At 36.9% G+C, this 19,075-nt stretch overlaps 1 protein-coding gene across 1 annotated transcript in view; it reads left to right on the forward strand.

Moving 5' to 3' along the window:
• The window catches only part of Nbeal1 (neurobeachin like 1), a 147,629-nt gene extending 129,628 nt beyond the window's left edge, over nt 1–18,001 (forward strand). Inside the window, exons 47-55 of the mRNA XM_051190293.1 lie at nt 3,920–4,009; nt 5,918–6,027; nt 6,657–6,829; nt 8,005–8,099; nt 11,179–11,295; nt 11,653–11,814; nt 13,528–13,676; nt 15,152–15,287; nt 16,756–18,001. Of these exons, the coding sequence (XP_051046250.1) occupies nt 3,920–4,009; nt 5,918–6,027; nt 6,657–6,829; nt 8,005–8,099; nt 11,179–11,295; nt 11,653–11,814; nt 13,528–13,676; nt 15,152–15,287; nt 16,756–16,857 (1,134 nt within the window). The 3' untranslated portion in view covers nt 16,858–18,001. The remainder of the gene's footprint in view (nt 1–3,919; nt 4,010–5,917; nt 6,028–6,656; nt 6,830–8,004; nt 8,100–11,178; nt 11,296–11,652; nt 11,815–13,527; nt 13,677–15,151; nt 15,288–16,755) is intronic.
• The last annotated feature ends 1,074 nt before the right edge of the window (nt 18,002–19,075 follow it).

The following is a 19,075-nucleotide window of genomic DNA, read 5'->3' on the forward strand; positions in this document are numbered from 1 at the left end:
AAAGACTTTTTCAGCATCTAATGAAATAATCATGTGGGGATGTTTTTCTTTTAGTTTTTTTATATGTTGGATTACATTGACAGATTTTATATGTCAGTCTATTCCTGCATCTCTGGGATGGAGCCTATTTGATTGTGGTGGATGATCTTTTTTCATGTATTCTTGGATTTGGTTTTCCAAGTATTCTATTGAGTATTGTTGCATCGATGTTCATGAGGGAATTTAGTCTATAATTCTCTTTATTGAGTCTTTGTGTTTTTTGGGTATCAGGGTGACTGTGGTCTCATCAAAAGAATTTGACAGTATTCCTCTTTTTTATTTTGTGGAATAATTTGAGGAGTATTGATTTTAGGTCGTCTTTGAAAGTCTGATAAAATTCTGTGCTGAAATCATCTTGCCCAGGGCTTCTTTTATTTGGTTGGGAGACTTTTAATGACTGTTTATATTTCCTTCTTTATTTCTTCCTTGACCCAGTGGTAATAGAGTAGAGAATTATTCAGCTTCCATGACTTTGTAGGCTTTCTGTGGTTTCTGTTATTTTTGAAGTCCAGTTTTAATGCATGTTGGTTTGATGGGATGCAGGAATTTATTTCAGTTTTCTTGTATCTGTTGAGACTTGCTTTGTGAATGTACATGTAGTCATTTTTGGAGAATGTTCCGTGGGGTGCTGAGAAAAAAATATATTCTTTTTGTGTTTGGGTGAAATGTTCTGTAGATATGTTTGGTCCATTTGGGTCATAATGTCTGTCCATTGGTAAGTTTGGGATATTAAAAATTCCCACTATCAATGTGTGAGGATCATAATGTGTGATTTAAGCTTTAGTATTGTTTCCTTTATAAACGTGGGTAACCTTGTGTTTGGGACATAGACCGTGAGAATTGAGATGTTATCTTGGTGGATTTTTCCAGTCCTTCCCCATCTCTTTGATTGTGGTTGAAGTCTGTTTTGCTAGATGTTAGAATAGCTACCCCAGCTTGTTTCTTAGAGCCATTTGCTTGGAAAACCTTTTTCTAACCGTCTATCTTTGATGTTGATGTGTGTTTCTTGTATGCAGCAGACGGATGGATCTTGTTTTCACATACATTCAGTTAGTCTGTGTCTTTTTATTGAGGAATTGAGTCCATTGATATTGAGAGATACCAATGACCAGTGATTGTTAATTCCCATTATTTTGTTGTAGTTTTTGTTGTTGTTGTGTGTGTGCATGTGTGTGCACGTGTGTGTGTGTGTGTGTGTGCGTGTGTGTGCGTGTGTGTGTGTGTGTGTGTGTGTTCCTTCTTTGGGTTATGCTGATGTGAGATTATCTATTGCCCATGTTTTCTTGGGTATATCTAACTTCCTTTGGTTGGAGTTTTCCCCCAGTACCTTCTATAGGGCTGAATTTCTGGATGGATATTATTTAAATTTGACTTTATCATGTAATTTCTTGTTTTCTCTATCTATGGTGATTGAAGATTTTTATGATATAGTAGTCTGGGTTGGCTTCAGTCAAATGTTTTTTCTTGGTTTTCTTGACATTCTTTAAGAGATTTATTGATTTCCTCCAATTCTTTTGATTGTCTTTTCCTTGATTTCTTTAAGGGATTTACTTATTTTTTTTTCTTTAAGAACCTCTATCATCATCATAAAATTGGTTTTAAGATCATTTCAAGATCATTCAGCTGTGTTGGAGTACCCAGAGCTTGCTATGATACAGTTGCAGGGTTCTAATGGAGATGTTGTTCTAGCTGTGGATCGTGTTGTGTTTTTCTACTGATGTGTAGGTATCTGGGTTTTGGAAGATTGTAATTATTGGTGCAGATATTTGTGTTGTTTTTGTTGGGTGAGAATTTTGTTCCTTGGTTCCTGTTTCTCTGATTCTTTAGAACACTCTTGTGGCTATGTGCTGTCTGGTAGGGAATTCTTCAAGGATCCTGATAGGTGTGGCAACTGGGGGTTCCCAGTGAAATGTGTTTCTGGGTATTGGGAGCTGACACTTAGGAATGGGGTTGAGCTGAATTGTGTTTCTGGGTATTGGGAGCTGACACTTAGGAATGGGGTTGAGCTGAATTGTGTTTCTGGGTATTGGGAGCTGACACTTAGGAATGGGGTTGAGCTGAATTGTGTTTCTGGGTATTGGGAGCTGACACTTAGGAATGGGGTTGAGCTGAATTGTGTTTCTGGGTATTGGGAGCTGACACTTAGGAATGGGGTTGAGCTGAAATGTGTTTGTAGGTATTGGGAGCTGACACTTAGGAATAGGGTTGAGCTGAAATGTGTTTCTGGGTATTGGGAGCTGACACTTAGGAATGGGGTTGAGCTGAAAGTGGCACTGAGGGGATCCACAGGAGGGAGAAAAACAAGGCTTTCCGCCCAGAATCTGTGTAGTCCCGGGAATGGGAGCGGGGAGTTTCTAGGCATTGTGAACTGACCCTTAGGTAAGGGGATATACTACAGGGAGCTGACAGCAAGCTGTTCCACCAGGAGCATCTGCTTAGTCATCTGGGAATAGGGGAAGAGAAAGACTGTAACAGGTGGTCTGCTACAGAGCTGGGGGTGAGACTTAGGATTGGATTTGGAATGGAGGAAGAGATGAAGATCTTCAATTAGCCTATTTACTTTCTTGCTCAGAGTAGCTTCCTGGTTCCCAGGAAGTGACTACTAGGGCTGGAGGCTGGAGTATAGCAGTGAGTGGGAGGGAAAGAAGTGAGGAGGGGAAGATGTGTGTGACCTGCCGGAGGTGGGGGAAGGGTGTGGAGGAGGATGTAACAGCCAGTCTGTAGAGCTGGGAGTAAGACTTGGGGGTAAGGGAGAGCTCAAGATCTACATACAGTTAGTCTACTTGCTTCCCTGGCTACAGTCACAAATGACTCTTGATTCACAATGTGAAGAGAAAAGCAGTTTTTATGGTTCATAAATTATATTGGGTTTTATAACATCATTTAGTTCTTATAGACCTCTTATAATAGTATTTGGTACATGGTTCATATCCAATAATGTTAATCCACAATAAATGTTAGCTATCATTTTTTTAAACTATAGACACATCAGAAAAATATGTTCAAGTAATTGTGATTTTTACATTGTGATAAGATGTTGGTAATTGTTTCCTCAGAATGATATTTATTTTTTAATCATAATATATGATTTTTTTTAACATAGGACTTTCAGAAAGAATCTTAGTTAACAAAATAGATCAATGTTTTTGATATAAAGCCTGAAAGATGTTCCTGTACATTGTGAACAACTTTCTCATTTTATTACATCTGCATTACACTTGCATTATGTTTGTGTCACTATAGCAGGGACAAGGAAAGATGCTATATTTCTGCTCCTTGGCATTTACACCTGCTCACCAACAGAGTATTAGAATAGACAGTGATTGGTTTCAGACAATTAAAGTGTGTTAGCTATTCAAACATGACATATAATTCCTTTCCCACATTTTATATTTTACATGATTTTACTCAATCGTGTGGTGATACTTTGTTTACGATCTAATAAAGCTTACCTGAAGATCAGAATACAAAGCTAGCCATAGCCATAGAAGCCAAGAAGTGGTGATACACACTTAATCCTAGCAGCTAGTTAGCCGTACAGGCTGAGAAGTGGTGGTGCACGCCTTTAATCCCAGCCCTAGAGAGGTATTTAAGACAGATGCTCAGGGTCTCATTCAGGTGTTCAGTGTTCAGTCTTTGGCATTCATCCTCCAGCCACGCTGAGGACAGGATCACCCCAACCTTGGCAGAGGTAAGAGCTAGTGCATGGCTGCTTTGCTTTTCTGACCTTCAGGCAAGCTTTATTAGATCGTACACAATATGTCACCTTGCTATCAGGTAGAGTAAAATGAGGTATTGTAGGGATCATCCCTATTTAAAAAATATAAATTTTCAATAATTATACCTAAAAAATGAACAAAAAATGTCTTTTATTTTACAGGGAATTAGTGATGGTATTCCTTTATTAAAGGCTATCATACCCAAAAATCAATCTCGTTCCTTTATGTCTCAAGGCAGCCCTGAGTTACTGGTAAGTTGCTGTATACTTATTTCATATTGCTATGTATATACACATTAGTTTACCAAAAAAGGAATAAATGTAAAAGATATTTCTGTTACATTTTTAAAATGTGTTATGTGTGTATGTGAGAAGGCATACACATGTATCCGGAGGTCAGAGGACAACTTGTGGGAGTTAATTCTCTCCATATGGGAAGAATTGAGCTTAGGATTAGTAGCAAGGACCTTATACTTCTAAGCTATCTCATTGATACAATAGTAAACTTTTAAAAGTGTGTACACACACACACACACACACACACACAAATAAAATTAGGGAGGGGTTCTTTGTAATTTTGAAGCCTGTCCTGGAACTAGCTCTGTAGACCAGTCTGGTCTCAAACTCACAGAGATCTGCCTGCCTCTGCCTCTCAAGTGCTAGGACTAAATGTGTGTACCACCATTGCCTAGATAATTTTTTTTTGAAATGTTTTATATATGTGGATATTTTGCTTGTTTGCTATGTACCATATGTATGCATGCCTGGTTCCTGAGAGGCCAGAAGAGGACATCGTATCTTCTGGAACTGGAGTTATAGATAGTTATCCAGGTAGGGACCAGAATTCAAACTTGAGTCATCTGGAAAAGTAGCCAGTGCTCCTAATTTCTGAGCCACCTTTCCAGCCCCTAAAAGAATATTTTTTAAAATAATCAAGATGCTAGAAGGATAGCTTCGTGGTAGACCATCTGCCTAGCATGTGTGAGGTCCTAAGTTTGATCCTCAGCATTATAAAAAATAATGGAGAAATTTGTTATGAAATTAATTTGATTAAATATAAAAATATACCTTCTGTATATTTTGTTTTTAAGTAGTTACTGTATTTATAATATCTGGAAAATAAATCTGTGAAAATAGCTAGAAACTTTATGTCCAATACTATAATAATCAGAACTAATACAGATTTTGTTAAGGTATAATTCTGGGGCATTTCAGTGAGTGTTTTAAACAATTTTTTTAACCTACTCAACAGCCCTTGAAATAGGCACTAGTTGGTATGTCCTTTTACATACAGATAAGAAATTAAATCTCAGAAGTTTCATGCCCCAAATCACAGAGCTAGCAAGTAGGGGTCTGAGACCTGGGCACATGAAGTAATCCTAGGTTTGTCTTGTTCTAATTCTGTAACTTAAAGTGTGATTAGAAATGTGTTGTAGCATAGTAAACAGTAGAGAGTGCAGAGTTAGATTGCTTTTTATAAGGGTATGTACTATGCTCGGTTAGAAAAAGATCCTAGAAATATATATGCTAGTAATGATAGTGGTTTTCACTGGTAAGATTCTGTAGTTTTCTGCTTTATAAAATATGTTTTTTTTTTTTTTTTTTTTTTTTTTTGGTGGGGAGGGGTGTTGTCAGGTTTGAGACATAGTTTCTCTTTGTATAGCCCTGGCTGTCATAGAACTTTTTCTGTGACCAGGCTGCCCTCGAACTCACAAAGATTTGCCTGCTGCTTTTTAAAGTTAACCTGAATTGGAGCATGGGTAATGTGTTGTTTTATAATTGAAGGAGTAAAAAGCTTTTCACTCTTAAAATCAAGTATGTATCAAGTATGTATTAACACTGTTGTTTAAGTAGCATTGTAACAGTTTGTACCTTCAGTTTCCTCTGAATTAACATTATGCTAATAACACTGTGCTAATAATATGCTAATTAACACTAAAGCTAGTAACCTGAGAAATTAAGATGAAAAATAATTAAAGAAAACAACTCTTCTTACAGTATGCTGTAAACAGATAGGTTTTTCCACTTGAATTATTTAAGATTTGTTACATGTGACTTACAGTATTCCCTAAATGATAGATGTCAGAATCTGTGAGCATCTGCTTACTCTTAACCACATTCTTTAATCTTTTATTTGAGTTTTCATATGTTCTTTTTCAGATTACAATAAGCATGAATTATGTTATTGGAACCCATGGATGGCTGCCTTATGACAGAAATATTTCCAACTACTTCACATTCATCAAGGATCAAACTGTGACTAACCCAAAGTAAGTAAGTGCAGCTAAGAGGTTTTTTGTTGTTACTGTTGTTTCTGAGATGGGTTTCTCTGTGTAGCCTTGGCTGTCCTGGAACTCATCTATGGAACAAGCTGGTCTTGAATTCAGAGATCTGCTTTCCTCTGCCTCCTGATTGATGGGATCAAAGGCATGCACCACCACTGCCCAGCAATTCCTGTGATGTTTTAAAATAATACTTTGAGATACCTATTTTCTCTTCTTCCTTACTTTTCCTCCCCATCTCTGTTTTTTTTAAGTTATAACCTGACAGTATTTGGCATTCAGACATGGCCAAATTTCTGTTATAACAAATATGGAACAAAATGTTGCATTGGGAATGGTAAATTGTCATATTATTTTTTATTACTTACAAATAATCTTTATTCAGGTTTTTTGTTTTTGTGTTGTTACTGTTATTTTCAGGCAGGGTCTCATTATATAACTCTTGCTGGCCTGGAACTCACTCTGGAGACCAGACTGGTCTCAAACTAACAGTGTTCCGCCTCCTGAGTGCTAGGATTAAACAGAGTACCATCCTGCTCTCTGAGACACATTTTATCATTGGTAATAGTCTAAGTGACCTCTTAATGAAAAGTCTAAAAATTCAATTGTGTTTGCAGAGCTCAACGTATGGTGAATGGTCCTTTTGCTCCAGGGCTAGAAATCACCTCCAAACTGTTTGTAGTGTCACAGGATGCAAAGTTGCTCTTCAGTGCTGGACACTGGGATAATAGTATCCAAGTAATGTCACTTACCAAAGGCAAAATTGTCTCACACAACATCCGACATATAGGTAAGAATTGACTTTTCCACAAGTGTTGTTCTTTTTTTTTTTTTTTTCAACTGTATAAAAGTGGTGCATGCTCCTGACAGGAACACTTACTGTATGGGGTACATTCAAACACCATATACACTTTCATATTGCATTAGCAGATACTAAACCAAGTTTTATTAAGATGTTTGACATAATGATTTTGTAGCCTCATAATAAAATGTGTCATCATTAGATAAAGACATTATTAACACTAAGTAAAGTATGAGAGGTAAAATTGTGGAATATATATTAACCAGGTACGTCTTAGTATTTCAGGCCTCAGTATAAGAATAAACTTGTTACGAGGCTAATTGAGTCTGCTGCTAACACTCTATTAGTGTTTTCTTAGGTATTACTTAGTGTAGCTGATTACAGAACTATTCAGAAATTTTTTTTTTATGTTACGAATTTGCAGCATATTATATACTGCCTATTTATTGTTATATGTATATGAGTGTTTTATCTGCATGTTTATCTATGTATCACATGTATGCAGTGCTTGCTGGGTGTAAAGAGGTAATCAGATCCCTGGGACTGTGGTTACAGTTAGTTGTGAACATTTATGTAGGTGCTAGGAATTAAACCTAAATTCTCTGGGAGATAATCCCATAAAATATTAACTGAGACATCTGTCAAAGCCCCTGTACTGTTTTTAAGGATACATTCCATAAGATATAAACTTTCAGTGGAAGGAGATGTGAATATTGTGAGAGAGCAGAAAACACAGTAAAATTACCTATCGGTCCATTTTCAGGGCTCTGATGGCCCACACAGTTCTAGCTCTATCTCATACTTAGCACATCACATCTCGCCCCAGACTGAGTGGTCCAACAAAGGCTCTCCAGATGACTGACCCTGCAGATGTCCTCCTCCCTTACTCTGATCTGACTTGGTTTTTGTTACATTTTAGTTATTTACTTTGTATGTGTGTACTTGGAAGTTAGAGGACCAACTGCTTGTAGGAGTCAGGTCTCTCCTACCATTTGTGTTCAGAGGGCTTAAGTGCACATCCCCAGGTTTGACAGCAAGTTTCTTTACTTGCTGAGCTATTTTGCCAGCCCTGGCATAGTAATCATTTGAACATTAACTGAAATTGCCCTTAAGTTCTTTTCTGTCAAGACATATCCATTTTATTTTATTCTTTCTTCAAACAGATATTGTGACTTGCTTAGCTACAGACTACTGTGGAATACACTTGATTTCTGGTTCCAGGGATACTACATGTATGATATGGCAAATAACACAACAGGTAATAAATAATAACGTTTTAGGTTCTTGGGCTGGTAGATTTTTTTTCTTCTGTCATCAAGAGTTCTGTCCTATTTGCAATGCTGATGTTTTCTAGGTTGGTTGTCTGATTCATGGCTTTATTCACTAGTAGTTACCAAAAATGACTCCTTACCAACTTCTCTAGAACAATAGTATGATAGCATAATGACATTTCCTCCTATCCTTTCTGGTGGAACTGTAGAAATTACAAGTATTATTTCTCTCAGTTGCATTTTTAATCATGTCTTTGGTTTAGGTTGGTTGCTTTTTGTTTTTAATAAATAGTTTCTAAGTTTTCTACCTCGTTAACAGGCAATCTTCCACCCCAATTTCTCTTCTGCTTCTTGTATTTATAATTGATGTTTTATAAGACTTCATCTGTGCCTAAGTAGGAAGCAAATATTATTTACCCATTAAATATTTTTTTTTCTAGGCTCCTATTCTTTTCCTTTACCTACTTTTATATGACTGCCAGTATTTTGCTTTGGTAGCTTAGTGTTTGTCTAGGTAGATTCCTCCTTCATGTTTCCTTTACTACAACTTTTTTCTCAGATTCTCTTATATGAGTATTTATTTTTATCAGAGTATTTATTTTAAGCAGATGGTTCAGTGGATAAAGTTCTTGCAGTGCAAGCATGAGGACCTGGGTTCAGATCTTCAGCACTCATGTAAAAGTAGGGCATATCAGAGCACCTGTAAGTCTAGCACTGGGGCAGGGCAGCAGATACAGGAGAATCCCAACAGCTTAGCAGCCAACCAGCCTAGTGGAAATGACAAGCTCCAGGTTCAGTGGGAGATTGTCTTAAAATTTAGGGAAGAGAGGCTGGAGAGATGGCTCAGAGGTTAAGAGCACTGACTACTCTTCCAGAGGTCCTGAGTTCAGTTCCCAGCAACCACATGGTGATTCACAACTTTAGAGATGGCTCAGAGGTTAAGAGCACTGACTACTCTTCCAGAGGTCCTGAGTTCAGTTCCCAGCAACCACATGGTGATTTACAACTGTCTGTAATGAGATCTGGTGTCCTGTTCTGGCATGCAGGCAGAATATTATACACAAAAAATAAAACTTAAAAAAAAAAAAAAAAGAAAAAAAACTAAGGAAGAGAAGCAATTGAAGTCTCATGACATCAGGCCCTGGTTTCCGTACATGCATGCCCCAGCAAGGGCATGCACTACCCACTTTCTCACACAAGATCCTCTTTTAAAATTCTGTGTATATGTGTTTACATATATGTACATGTTCCCAAATGTAACCTGTTGAGTCCATATAGTGTTACCTGTGTGTATGTTTTAAGAACTGACTGTTTGGCACTGGACAACAGCCAGTGTGCTCTTCCCTCTCCCAGTTATATTCACTGCCTGTTCATTGTGTGTGGCTGGACTTTGTCTTTTCCTGGTCCACTTTGGCATGTTCATTGTTGTCATCCTTGTTCAGCTCACATTTGGGCAGCTGTGCTGGTGAAATTTAATGGGATAACTTCTGATGTTACTAGGAGACACCATCTCACAGCAAATTGCCTGATTCTATGGCTTTTATACTCTTCCTGCCCCGTCTTTTGCAATGGTCACTGAGCCTTGGGTATTATGGGAGTTGTTTTGTAGATGTTTCCCTTGGGACTGTGCTCCACAACTCTGCATTTTGATTGGTTGTGTTTTTTCTGTAGTAGTCTTCCATCTGTCACAAAGAAATTTCCCTGATGGGTGAAGGTTTATCTATGAGTCTAAGGACAGATGTTTATAGATTGTTGTTAGAGATTATACTGGTTTTGTAAATTAGTGGTTATAGATTCTCCTCCAATAACCAAGATAAGGCCTGGGGTTTATGATGACTCCAAGGCCAGTCTGGTTTACATAACAATACTGTGTCTAAAAAAATGGCACAGAGAAAACCTGGTCTCAAAAACAACGTAAAAAATAGAAACAAAGAAATTTTATTTATTTCATATTAATTTTTTTGTGTATTGACATTATTATAATTATTTTTATATAAAAATACAAAGCACCTTTTCATTATTTTTTCTCATATCCAGAAATACAAAACACCTTTGCATTATTTGTTGCATATCCTTTTAATGTCTTTGAATTACCCCTTAATCACCTTATTTCTACTTATTTTTTGTACTATACTATATTTACTTCTGAATGTCATAATTGTACTCCTATTTTGATACTTTTAGAAGAATTTTCATTTCCTACTGATTTTTATTGCAGTGAAAGACAATTGTACAGTAACATGATTGATTGTGTTGCTATTCTTTTTTGGTACTTTTGAGACAAGATTTCTCTGTGTAGTCCTGGCTGTCCTGGAACTCACTCTGTAGACCAGGCTGGCCTCGAACTCACAGAGATCCATCTGCCTCTCTGCCTCGCAAGTGCTGGCATTAAAGGTGTGCACCACCCCTGCCCAGCTAACTTTACCATATTTTTAAACTCTTAAATTATTGACATTCTTATATTTTGCAACTAGGGTGGCTATACCATCATGCGATTTAAAAATAGTGGTGACGCTCCTTCTTTTGTAATGTATCATTTTATTTGCTTACCTTACTACCTTGCAGTGGAGTTAGAACATGATAGTGAGCATTCTGACTTAACGTCTGTTTTTGATTGAAAAGGACTCCACAATTTGACCATTTGACAGTGTTTGCTGTCAGTTTTCATCAATACTATATTTTATATTTAGTTCTTTTTTGCCTACTTTTGGTAACTTTTTAATGATATTTCAAACTTATGGAAAAGTTGCAAAAATAATACATTTATACCTTTGTCTTAGTGTCCTCAATATCTACCCTTTCAGCATCTTTATTTTTCTCACTGATTTAGATGATGGAAGTACTTCCTGTTTGTTTCTATGTATGTTTTCCGAGAACAAATTTCTTTTTAATTTTTTATTATGATTATTTACTTTGTGTGGGTGGTAATGCTTGCCATGGTGCATATGTGGAGGGCAGCCAGAGGTACACAATGAAAACCCTGTCTGGAAAAACCAAAAAGGCTTGGGAATGGAGGGAGCAAACAGCAAGACACCATTTCACCTTTGCTTTTCTTTGTAACATTAGGGAGGCAGTCCTGTGGGCTTATCATCTAAGCCTTTTCAGATCCTTTATGGACACACTGATGAGATACTGAGTGTGGGCATCAGCACTGAACTGGACATGGCAGTATCGGGGTCAAGGGTAAGAGTTCTCCCCTAAGAAATAATACTTTTTCTATACATTGAGTAACAGTGTTTATATTTGAAAATTTTTTTGTAGAAATATAAGTTTTTAATATTTATTTTGAACATTGTTAAAGTAATGAGAAAGAATAAACGTTAGAAAAAGAGACTGTGTTGTATTTGGAGCTCTATATTGGCCTTAGTAGTTAAGGAAGATGGTACTCTACAATATAAAATACTACTTAAAATTCCAAGATTAGGGTTTTTCCTAAAGCATGTTAGTCCTTTATTTCCTCAGTTTCTTTCCCACATGTCTTTATCTAGCTCTCTCCTTTTTGTTTTGTGTTTTTCATTCTTTGGCATCTCCTGTGTGTAGGATGGCACTGTGATTATACATACTATCCAGAAAGGGCAGTACATGAGGACTTTACGACCAGCTTGTGAGAGTTCCCTGTTCCTGACCATTCCCAGTTTGACCATATCTTCAGAAGGACACATTGTCATCTGTTCCAGCTTGGAGGAGAAGGCCACCCTCAAGGTATATAGCACTTCTCTCTAGTAGGTGCAGACCGTCAGTAATGTTTTCTTCCCACACTGCAGGGGCAGCTAGAGTAAGGAAAACTCAGTTCTTTCTGCCACAATCGCTTTCTTATATTTATTTTTTATTTCAGAGATTTCTTTTGGCCTAATATTATACATGGTTTCAAACTCAGTTTCTTTTAGCTAAGGATATAACTTGATTGGTAGACTGCTTACCTTGGCCTTAGGTTAAATCCCTGCACCCCACACACATAAAAACCAAATTTGTCTGTCTGTCTGTTTCAAGACAGGGTTTCTCTGTGCAACCCTGGCTGCCCTGGGATTTGCTCTTGTAGACCAGGTTGGCCTTAAATTCAGAGATCTGCCTGTCTCTGCCTCCCGAGTGCTGGGATTAAAGGCGTGTGTGCCACCACTGCCAGGCAAAACCCTAATTTTTTTTTTTTTTTTTTTTTTGCATATAGAGTATTTTTTATTTAATTTTATATAACAAAGTCCAATTAAATGAAAACAAACATTTATACACAATATTTGGGAATTTGGGCGCCGTTCTTTCCAAACTACTTCCTGCTGGTAAGGGGCGCTGTCTTGGGGGATTCGAAGAAGATTCAGATATCCTAGCTGTAGTCTGTAGGGCTGTTTTGTCCAGCTGTTTGGAATGTAGGATCAGCTTGTACTCTGTTTCAGGCGGTCTGGTGTGATCAAACCACCTTAGTCTGGAAGGAATCCACATCTTTTCATTTTCTGTGGAAACAAAAATAGAAATACTTTTCCCCAGTAACTTGTTCTTCAACTTAAATTTTGGAGTCAAAGCGTTTTTTTTTTTTTTTTTTTTTTTTTATTATTATTTTACATGTCGATCCCAGTTCCCTCCCCCTCCCTCCCTCCTTCCCTCCCTTTACCCTCTCTACCCTCTCCCATGCACTCTAAACACCCCCCCTCCCAACCCCCCACCACAATACAATATGTAGGGGAATGCCATCCAGTTGGGGTCATGTAGATCTGACAGGTCCTGTGAAGTAGGGACTAGGGCTTCTCTCCTATCTCTAGAATAAGGCAGTTATCCCTCCATGGGGGATATGTTTGCAAAGTCCTTTTGTGCACCAGGGATACATCCTGGCTCCACTGTCTGAGGTCTCTTAGACTGCTCAGACCTTCTGGCTGAGACCCATATTCAGGGGAGTCCGAGTCAGACCCCTGTTGGCTTCCCAGCTATCAGTCTAGTGGCCCTTAGCTCCTCCTTGTTCAGGTAAGCTGTCTCTATGTACTTCTACCGCATGGTCTTGTCCTCTCCATCTGCTTCTGGGTTCTAGTTTGACTCAGTAAAACCCTAATTTTTAATATGAGGGATGTCATGAACTTTAAGTAGCAGTGATAGCCAATGTCAGTTCTTTTGTGGATAAGACAATGTAGAAATAAACTTGAACTTTATATATCCACATCCTTTCAAGTAATAAAGCTTTAAATATCAAGAGTATCTCTTTAGGAATGTGGAATACTTTTTAACTGCAGACTGTTTTTACCTCTTTTTTATTTAATTCTTGTTTCCATGGCAATATGACTTGAAGTCAATCTGATATTGTCTATGTACTAGTTATTTAAATACAGTGATATTTTTATTCCAAAAATCTTACTGATTATGTTAAAATCTTAACTGACAATATAAAAACTCAGCTCTTATTCAGTGTCCTTAATGTTTCCTAATTCTTTATAGGATAAGAACATGTTACATGTGTTTTCTGTAAATGGAAAGTATCTGGCGTCTCAAGTCCTGAATGAGCAAATATCAGACATGTGCATAATTGGAGAACATGTGATCACTGGCAGCTTACAAGGGCTCCTGTCTATAAGAGCGCTTCACAGGTAAGTAATTGAAGAGGCAGCACTAGGGGATAGGAAGATGACTCAATATGTGAAAGTGCTTGCTGCATAATATGAAGATGGCGGGTCTGAGCCACACACACACAAACTCACACACACACCACACCACCAGATGGATAGTCATAGTGTGAACATCTGTAATCCCCCTGTTCCTAAGGAGAAATCAATCTATGGAAACTTTTGGGCTAGCTACTATGGCAAATAATGGACAACACAAGAAAGGTGACTGTCTTAGTTAGGGTTTTTATTGCTGTGAAATGACCACAGCAACTTTTATAAAGAAAAACAATTCATTGAGGTGGAAGCTTATAGTTCAAAGGTTCAGTCCATTATCATTATGGCAGGGAGAATGGCAGTGTGCAGGCAGACGTGGTGCTAGAAGTAGCTGAGAGTCCTGTATCTTGTAGGCAACAGGAAGTTGACTGACACATTGGGTGGTATCCTGGACATAGGAAACAAGCCTGCCTGCACCAGACACATGTTCTTCCACCAAAGTCATCCCCACTCCAACAAAGCTGCATCTCCTAATAGTGACACTCCCTATGAGATAATGGGGACCAGTTATATTCAAACTACCACAGTGACCTTGTTTCATAAAAGATGGAAGGTGAGAACAGAACCTAACCTCTGTGTGTGCAGCAGGCATGCACACACTTGAAAATCACTCATACACAAAACAGGCAGCAAGCATACAGGAATATACCTATAATATATTCCCTATTCCAATTATAGCTTCCTTTTTTTCCCCTCATTTTAAGAGTCTTCTAACAAGAAGACTTGTAAATTGGCAAAACGATGGTTGTGTGTGTGTGTGTGTGTGTGTGTGTGTGTGTAAAGCATTGAATTCTCCACTTTCTAAATGTTAAATAACCACAGGCATTTATTATAATGGAATAGCAGACAAAGTAAATAGACTTGTTAACCTCAAAGGTTCGCACACATGCATTTGGGGAGGGGGCTTTTTATTCACTTTTTATTTATCAGTTGACAAGATGAAAGCATTTAATGAAAGAGCTTATATTCTCAGTAATGTGGTGTTTAAATATAATAACTGACCTTGAAGAGTTTAAGACTCTTTAGAAGTTGCCAGTCAGGGTGGCATATTCAGGAGAATTGTAAGTTCAAAGTCAGCATAGCCTGCATAGCAAGACCCTATCTCAAACAACAATAAAAGTGGAAGTGGTATGTGCAGAAGAGTTTAAGGATTGCTAGGATCTGAATAATCAGAGAGTCTTGTTGAAGAGTTGATAGGATTTGAAATAGAGATGAACTTAGGGAAATGATGAGTAAATGAATTACAGTTGGGGATATGGCAGTGTATGCCTGTAAATCTGACATCTGTAAAGTTGGAATGCACAGCTAGATGATCAAGTTACCTTCTATGTATAACCTTCTGTGCAACTATTCTCTATGCATATAACTATGTCTGTTTTTTTTTTATCTTTTATCTTTTCTAGTTTGAATCCCAGCATCACACCGTTAGCCATGCGATTACCTATCCACTGTGTTTCCGTAACCAAAGAATACAGCCACATTCTTGTAGGCTTAGAAGATGGCAAATTGATTGTAGTAGGTGTTGGCAAGCCAGCCGAGGTAAAACTCAACTTCATGGATTCTCCCTTACTATTGTGGGTTCCTTCATTTAGAAGTTTCCATTATGGATATATTGAAACATAAATTTGGCTTTTCAGAAAGAGCCAAAGTATATAGTTGTTAATCGGTACTGTTTATACTATGATAAAATTGAAAGCATGCTTGTGGACTGGTCTTTGTTTCACTGTGTAAATAAGAAAATTACTCCAAATCAAGACTCACGAGGACTGGGTAAATTTGAGGCATGAAAACTCTTATAAAAAATAATACATAGTTTCTAACAATAAGACTAATTTGATTTAACAAATACCAAGCATGACTGTATAAACATATCATTTTTTTTTTATTTGGAACTACAAATATCCCATATCCAAATGCTTATTCTCAAGAGAGTTTACTGTAGCAATAAATTTACTTATTTAATAATCTGCCATAGATCTATCTAAAATTTATTCCCTCAGAAAACTTAATGGCTCTACCCCAGGTAACTTAGTGATTTTTCCCAGAAAACTTATTAAGTAGAATTAAATTAGTCATTACATGTTTTTTTTTTTTTTTTTTTTTTTTTTTTTTTGAGACACTCAGTTTTTCCTGAGAAATGTAATATGGTATCTGAAGGTGTTTCTTTGAGAGAAGAAATTAAGTTGGGTGTGGTAACCCATTCTTATAATACCAGTGCTTGGGAGACAGAGACAGAGGCAGAGGAATAACCATAATTTGGGAGCCAGATTGGTCTACATAGTAAATTCTAGGCAAGCCAGGGCTATATAGCAAGATGCCCTCTCAAACAACCACAGGAAAAGGCTGGAGAGAAATTACAGCAGGCCAGAGCATGCAGTGCTCTGCAAGATGCACTCACCTAGCCCCTCACAGCTGTCTCTCACTGCAGCTGTGAGTAAACCCACACCCCTTCCTTCACAGGCACCAGACATGTGTGTGGTGTGCTGCATGTGCCAACAAAACATTCATTTACATTAAATAAATAAACATAAAAAAGACTTAAAATATTTGAAACGTTTCCATTCAACATTGAGCAGAATTCTTGATATTTTCCTGAATCACACCCACCTTTCCCATTATGTAAAACTCTGCTCACACTTTATACTCTTGAATAAACAACTGTAATCCCTGCTAGTTGGAGGCTAAGGTGAAAGAATCACAAGTTTAAGGTCTGTCTGCCTACAGGGTGAGTTCAGGGTCAGGCCAAGCAACTAGTGAGACTTTGTCTCAGAAAGTATGAAGAATGATGAGGGATATAGCTCCATGCTAGAGTATTTGCCTAACAAGAAGAGGCCTGGGTTCAGTCTCTTGTACTGCAGTAAATACATGACTTTATTTATTTCTTAATCAAGAATCTTTTCATATTAGCAGTTCTGCACTTTACAAACTCAGTGTCATATCATTGATTTTGTGTATCCTTGCTTTTCCCTTAACATCTATTCTCCACTTCTTTGGATTACCTTAACAGATGCGTTCGGGTCAGCTTTCTCGAAAATTGTGGGGATCTAGCAAGCGGCTGAGCCAGATTTCAGCTGGAGAAACCGAATATAACACTCAAGATTTCAAGTGACTGTGTCCACCTCCTCTGGTGGAGAATTGAGCCTCTTTTATTACTGCTTCGTCACTTTAGCTGTGTCTCTGCTCTCTGAAAGTCTGTAAGGGTTTTATCCTAAAAATCATTTAAGGGTTACCACAGTTTGATATTGTTGAGCTGCACTTTAGGACACATACCTGAATTGTTAACATTGAGAGGCTGAGGCAGGTGGCTCTTAAGTTCAAGGCCAGCCTGGGCTACATAGCAAGGCCTTGTCCCAAAAATTCAATAAATATTTAAATAAAGAATAAGAATAAAGTTGTAGGTTGTATTAAACCCATTTTAAAGCTTTCATCAACAGTGAGTCTAGTTTTGTTACCAGTACTAAAATTGAATTGAAAGAATATATTTAATTCGATTAGGTAACCCATTCCTAAATCATTTAATCCATTTTAAAAACAAACTTTTAACATTTTATATTTAAATTTAATTTCCTTAATCTAAATATCAAAGTTTAAGTTATTTCTAACAAAGTAGTGAAGATAATGGAGAGTTCATGTATTCTTTAGATAATCACTTTCTGTTTACTGGCCATTACATTAAAAACATAGCCATTTAGGCATTTGTTGTACAATTGAGTTTTCAAAAGTTGCAAGTCTGCACAATTGGATTCAATACAAGTGTTGAAATAGTACACTGAGTTACTTCTCTACCCCTACTACTTAATATATTATTAATAAAAATGTATTTAATTGCATTATTATCATTAAGTAACAAAAGTTGAATAAGAAAAAGAAAAACTAGAGATAATTTTTACACATGGACTTCATTAATAGTATATTTAAGCAAAAACGCTAGTTGTGGCTTTGGCCGGCCAGTCCTTTGAGTAGCATGTGCAGCACAATTTATGTCTGTGAAGTTCAAAATTTTGTGAATTTGTATTTGTTAAGTAAAAACTGTAAGCATCTTTGCCCTGATGATCATGAGTTGTCAGTAATGGTCTAAAAGGTTATGAAAGATGGAGTAACACTGCATAATTCAGGGTAGTCATTTAGGTAAAGTAATGTTTATTGCTTGTTATATGCAACTGTTAGGGTGGTAGCTTATTTTATTATAGTGTGTTAAATATTACATTGTATTTAAAATTTTAAGTAAAAAAGCTGATTGATTTAATTTGGAATTCAAAGTAATTTTTACTTGTTTTTGTAAAATCCTACTAGTATTGGTGATCTGATTTGTGAATCTCTGAAGTTGTACAGATATTTATATGTTGAGTCTATTTTCAGGAAAGAACTATTGTATGACTTCCTTAAAATGATCTATGGGCAACAATGAGTTACTCCACAATTGTAGCCTTTTAAAATTATATTCTTTTTTATTCTGCTAATCATACATTTCCTTATACCTAGTTGTCTTTTCATTTGAATTCTGAAGAAATTTTGATTTTCCATTTTCTCTCTCCTGTTGAACAGTGTCCAGGGCTCATTTATTTATAATACCATAAAAAGGTATTTTAAATTTCTAGATATAAAAGATTATGTTTAGGAAAATTTTCCAGTATTTTGACTTGTTATGGGTCAGGATTATTAAAACACTGCAAAATCACTTTCTGTTTAATCTATTAAAACTCTGATTTCGGAAAAAAAAAATGCTGTGTTTTAGACTTAACACTAAAATCAATTGTTCCAAAAGTAAGATTTGTGTAAATGTAAAGATTACTTTTTTGAAAGACTTCAGGAATTTGTTGGGAGTCTCACAAGTCAGTAGAGATGATTATGGAATATGAATCATTTCTTCTTTTCATTTCTCCTCCCCCATTTCCCAGGCGCTGCAGCCATGGTGTCATCAAGGGCCATCTATTCACTGTAAAAATTGTAAGGGAGTTCAATTCAGAACCAACATGATAGGGTGGTTTGTTCTTGTTGGTTTTTTTGTTTGTTTGGTTTGGCTTTTTGAGACAGGGTTTTTCTGTGTAGTCTTGGCTGTCCTGGAACATACTCTGTAAATCAGGCTGGCCTCAAGTTCACAAAGATCCACCTGCCTCTGCCTCCTCAGTGCTGGGATTAAAGGCGTGTGCCACCACCGCCCACCCAAGAATGAACTTTTGTATTACTTAAAATAAGCAAATCTAGTGGAAAGAGTAGAACCATGAAATTAAAAGTCATTAGATAACATTACTGGGAAGATACACTTTTACAGAGTGGAGTGTAGATATTATCCATAGAAAATTTCTATGACACATAGTGTAAGAAAT

This window comes from Phodopus roborovskii, unplaced genomic scaffold (assembly GCF_943737965.1).
Source record: "Phodopus roborovskii unplaced genomic scaffold, PHOROB, whole genome shotgun sequence".
Taxonomy (NCBI): domain Eukaryota; kingdom Metazoa; phylum Chordata; class Mammalia; order Rodentia; family Cricetidae; genus Phodopus; species Phodopus roborovskii.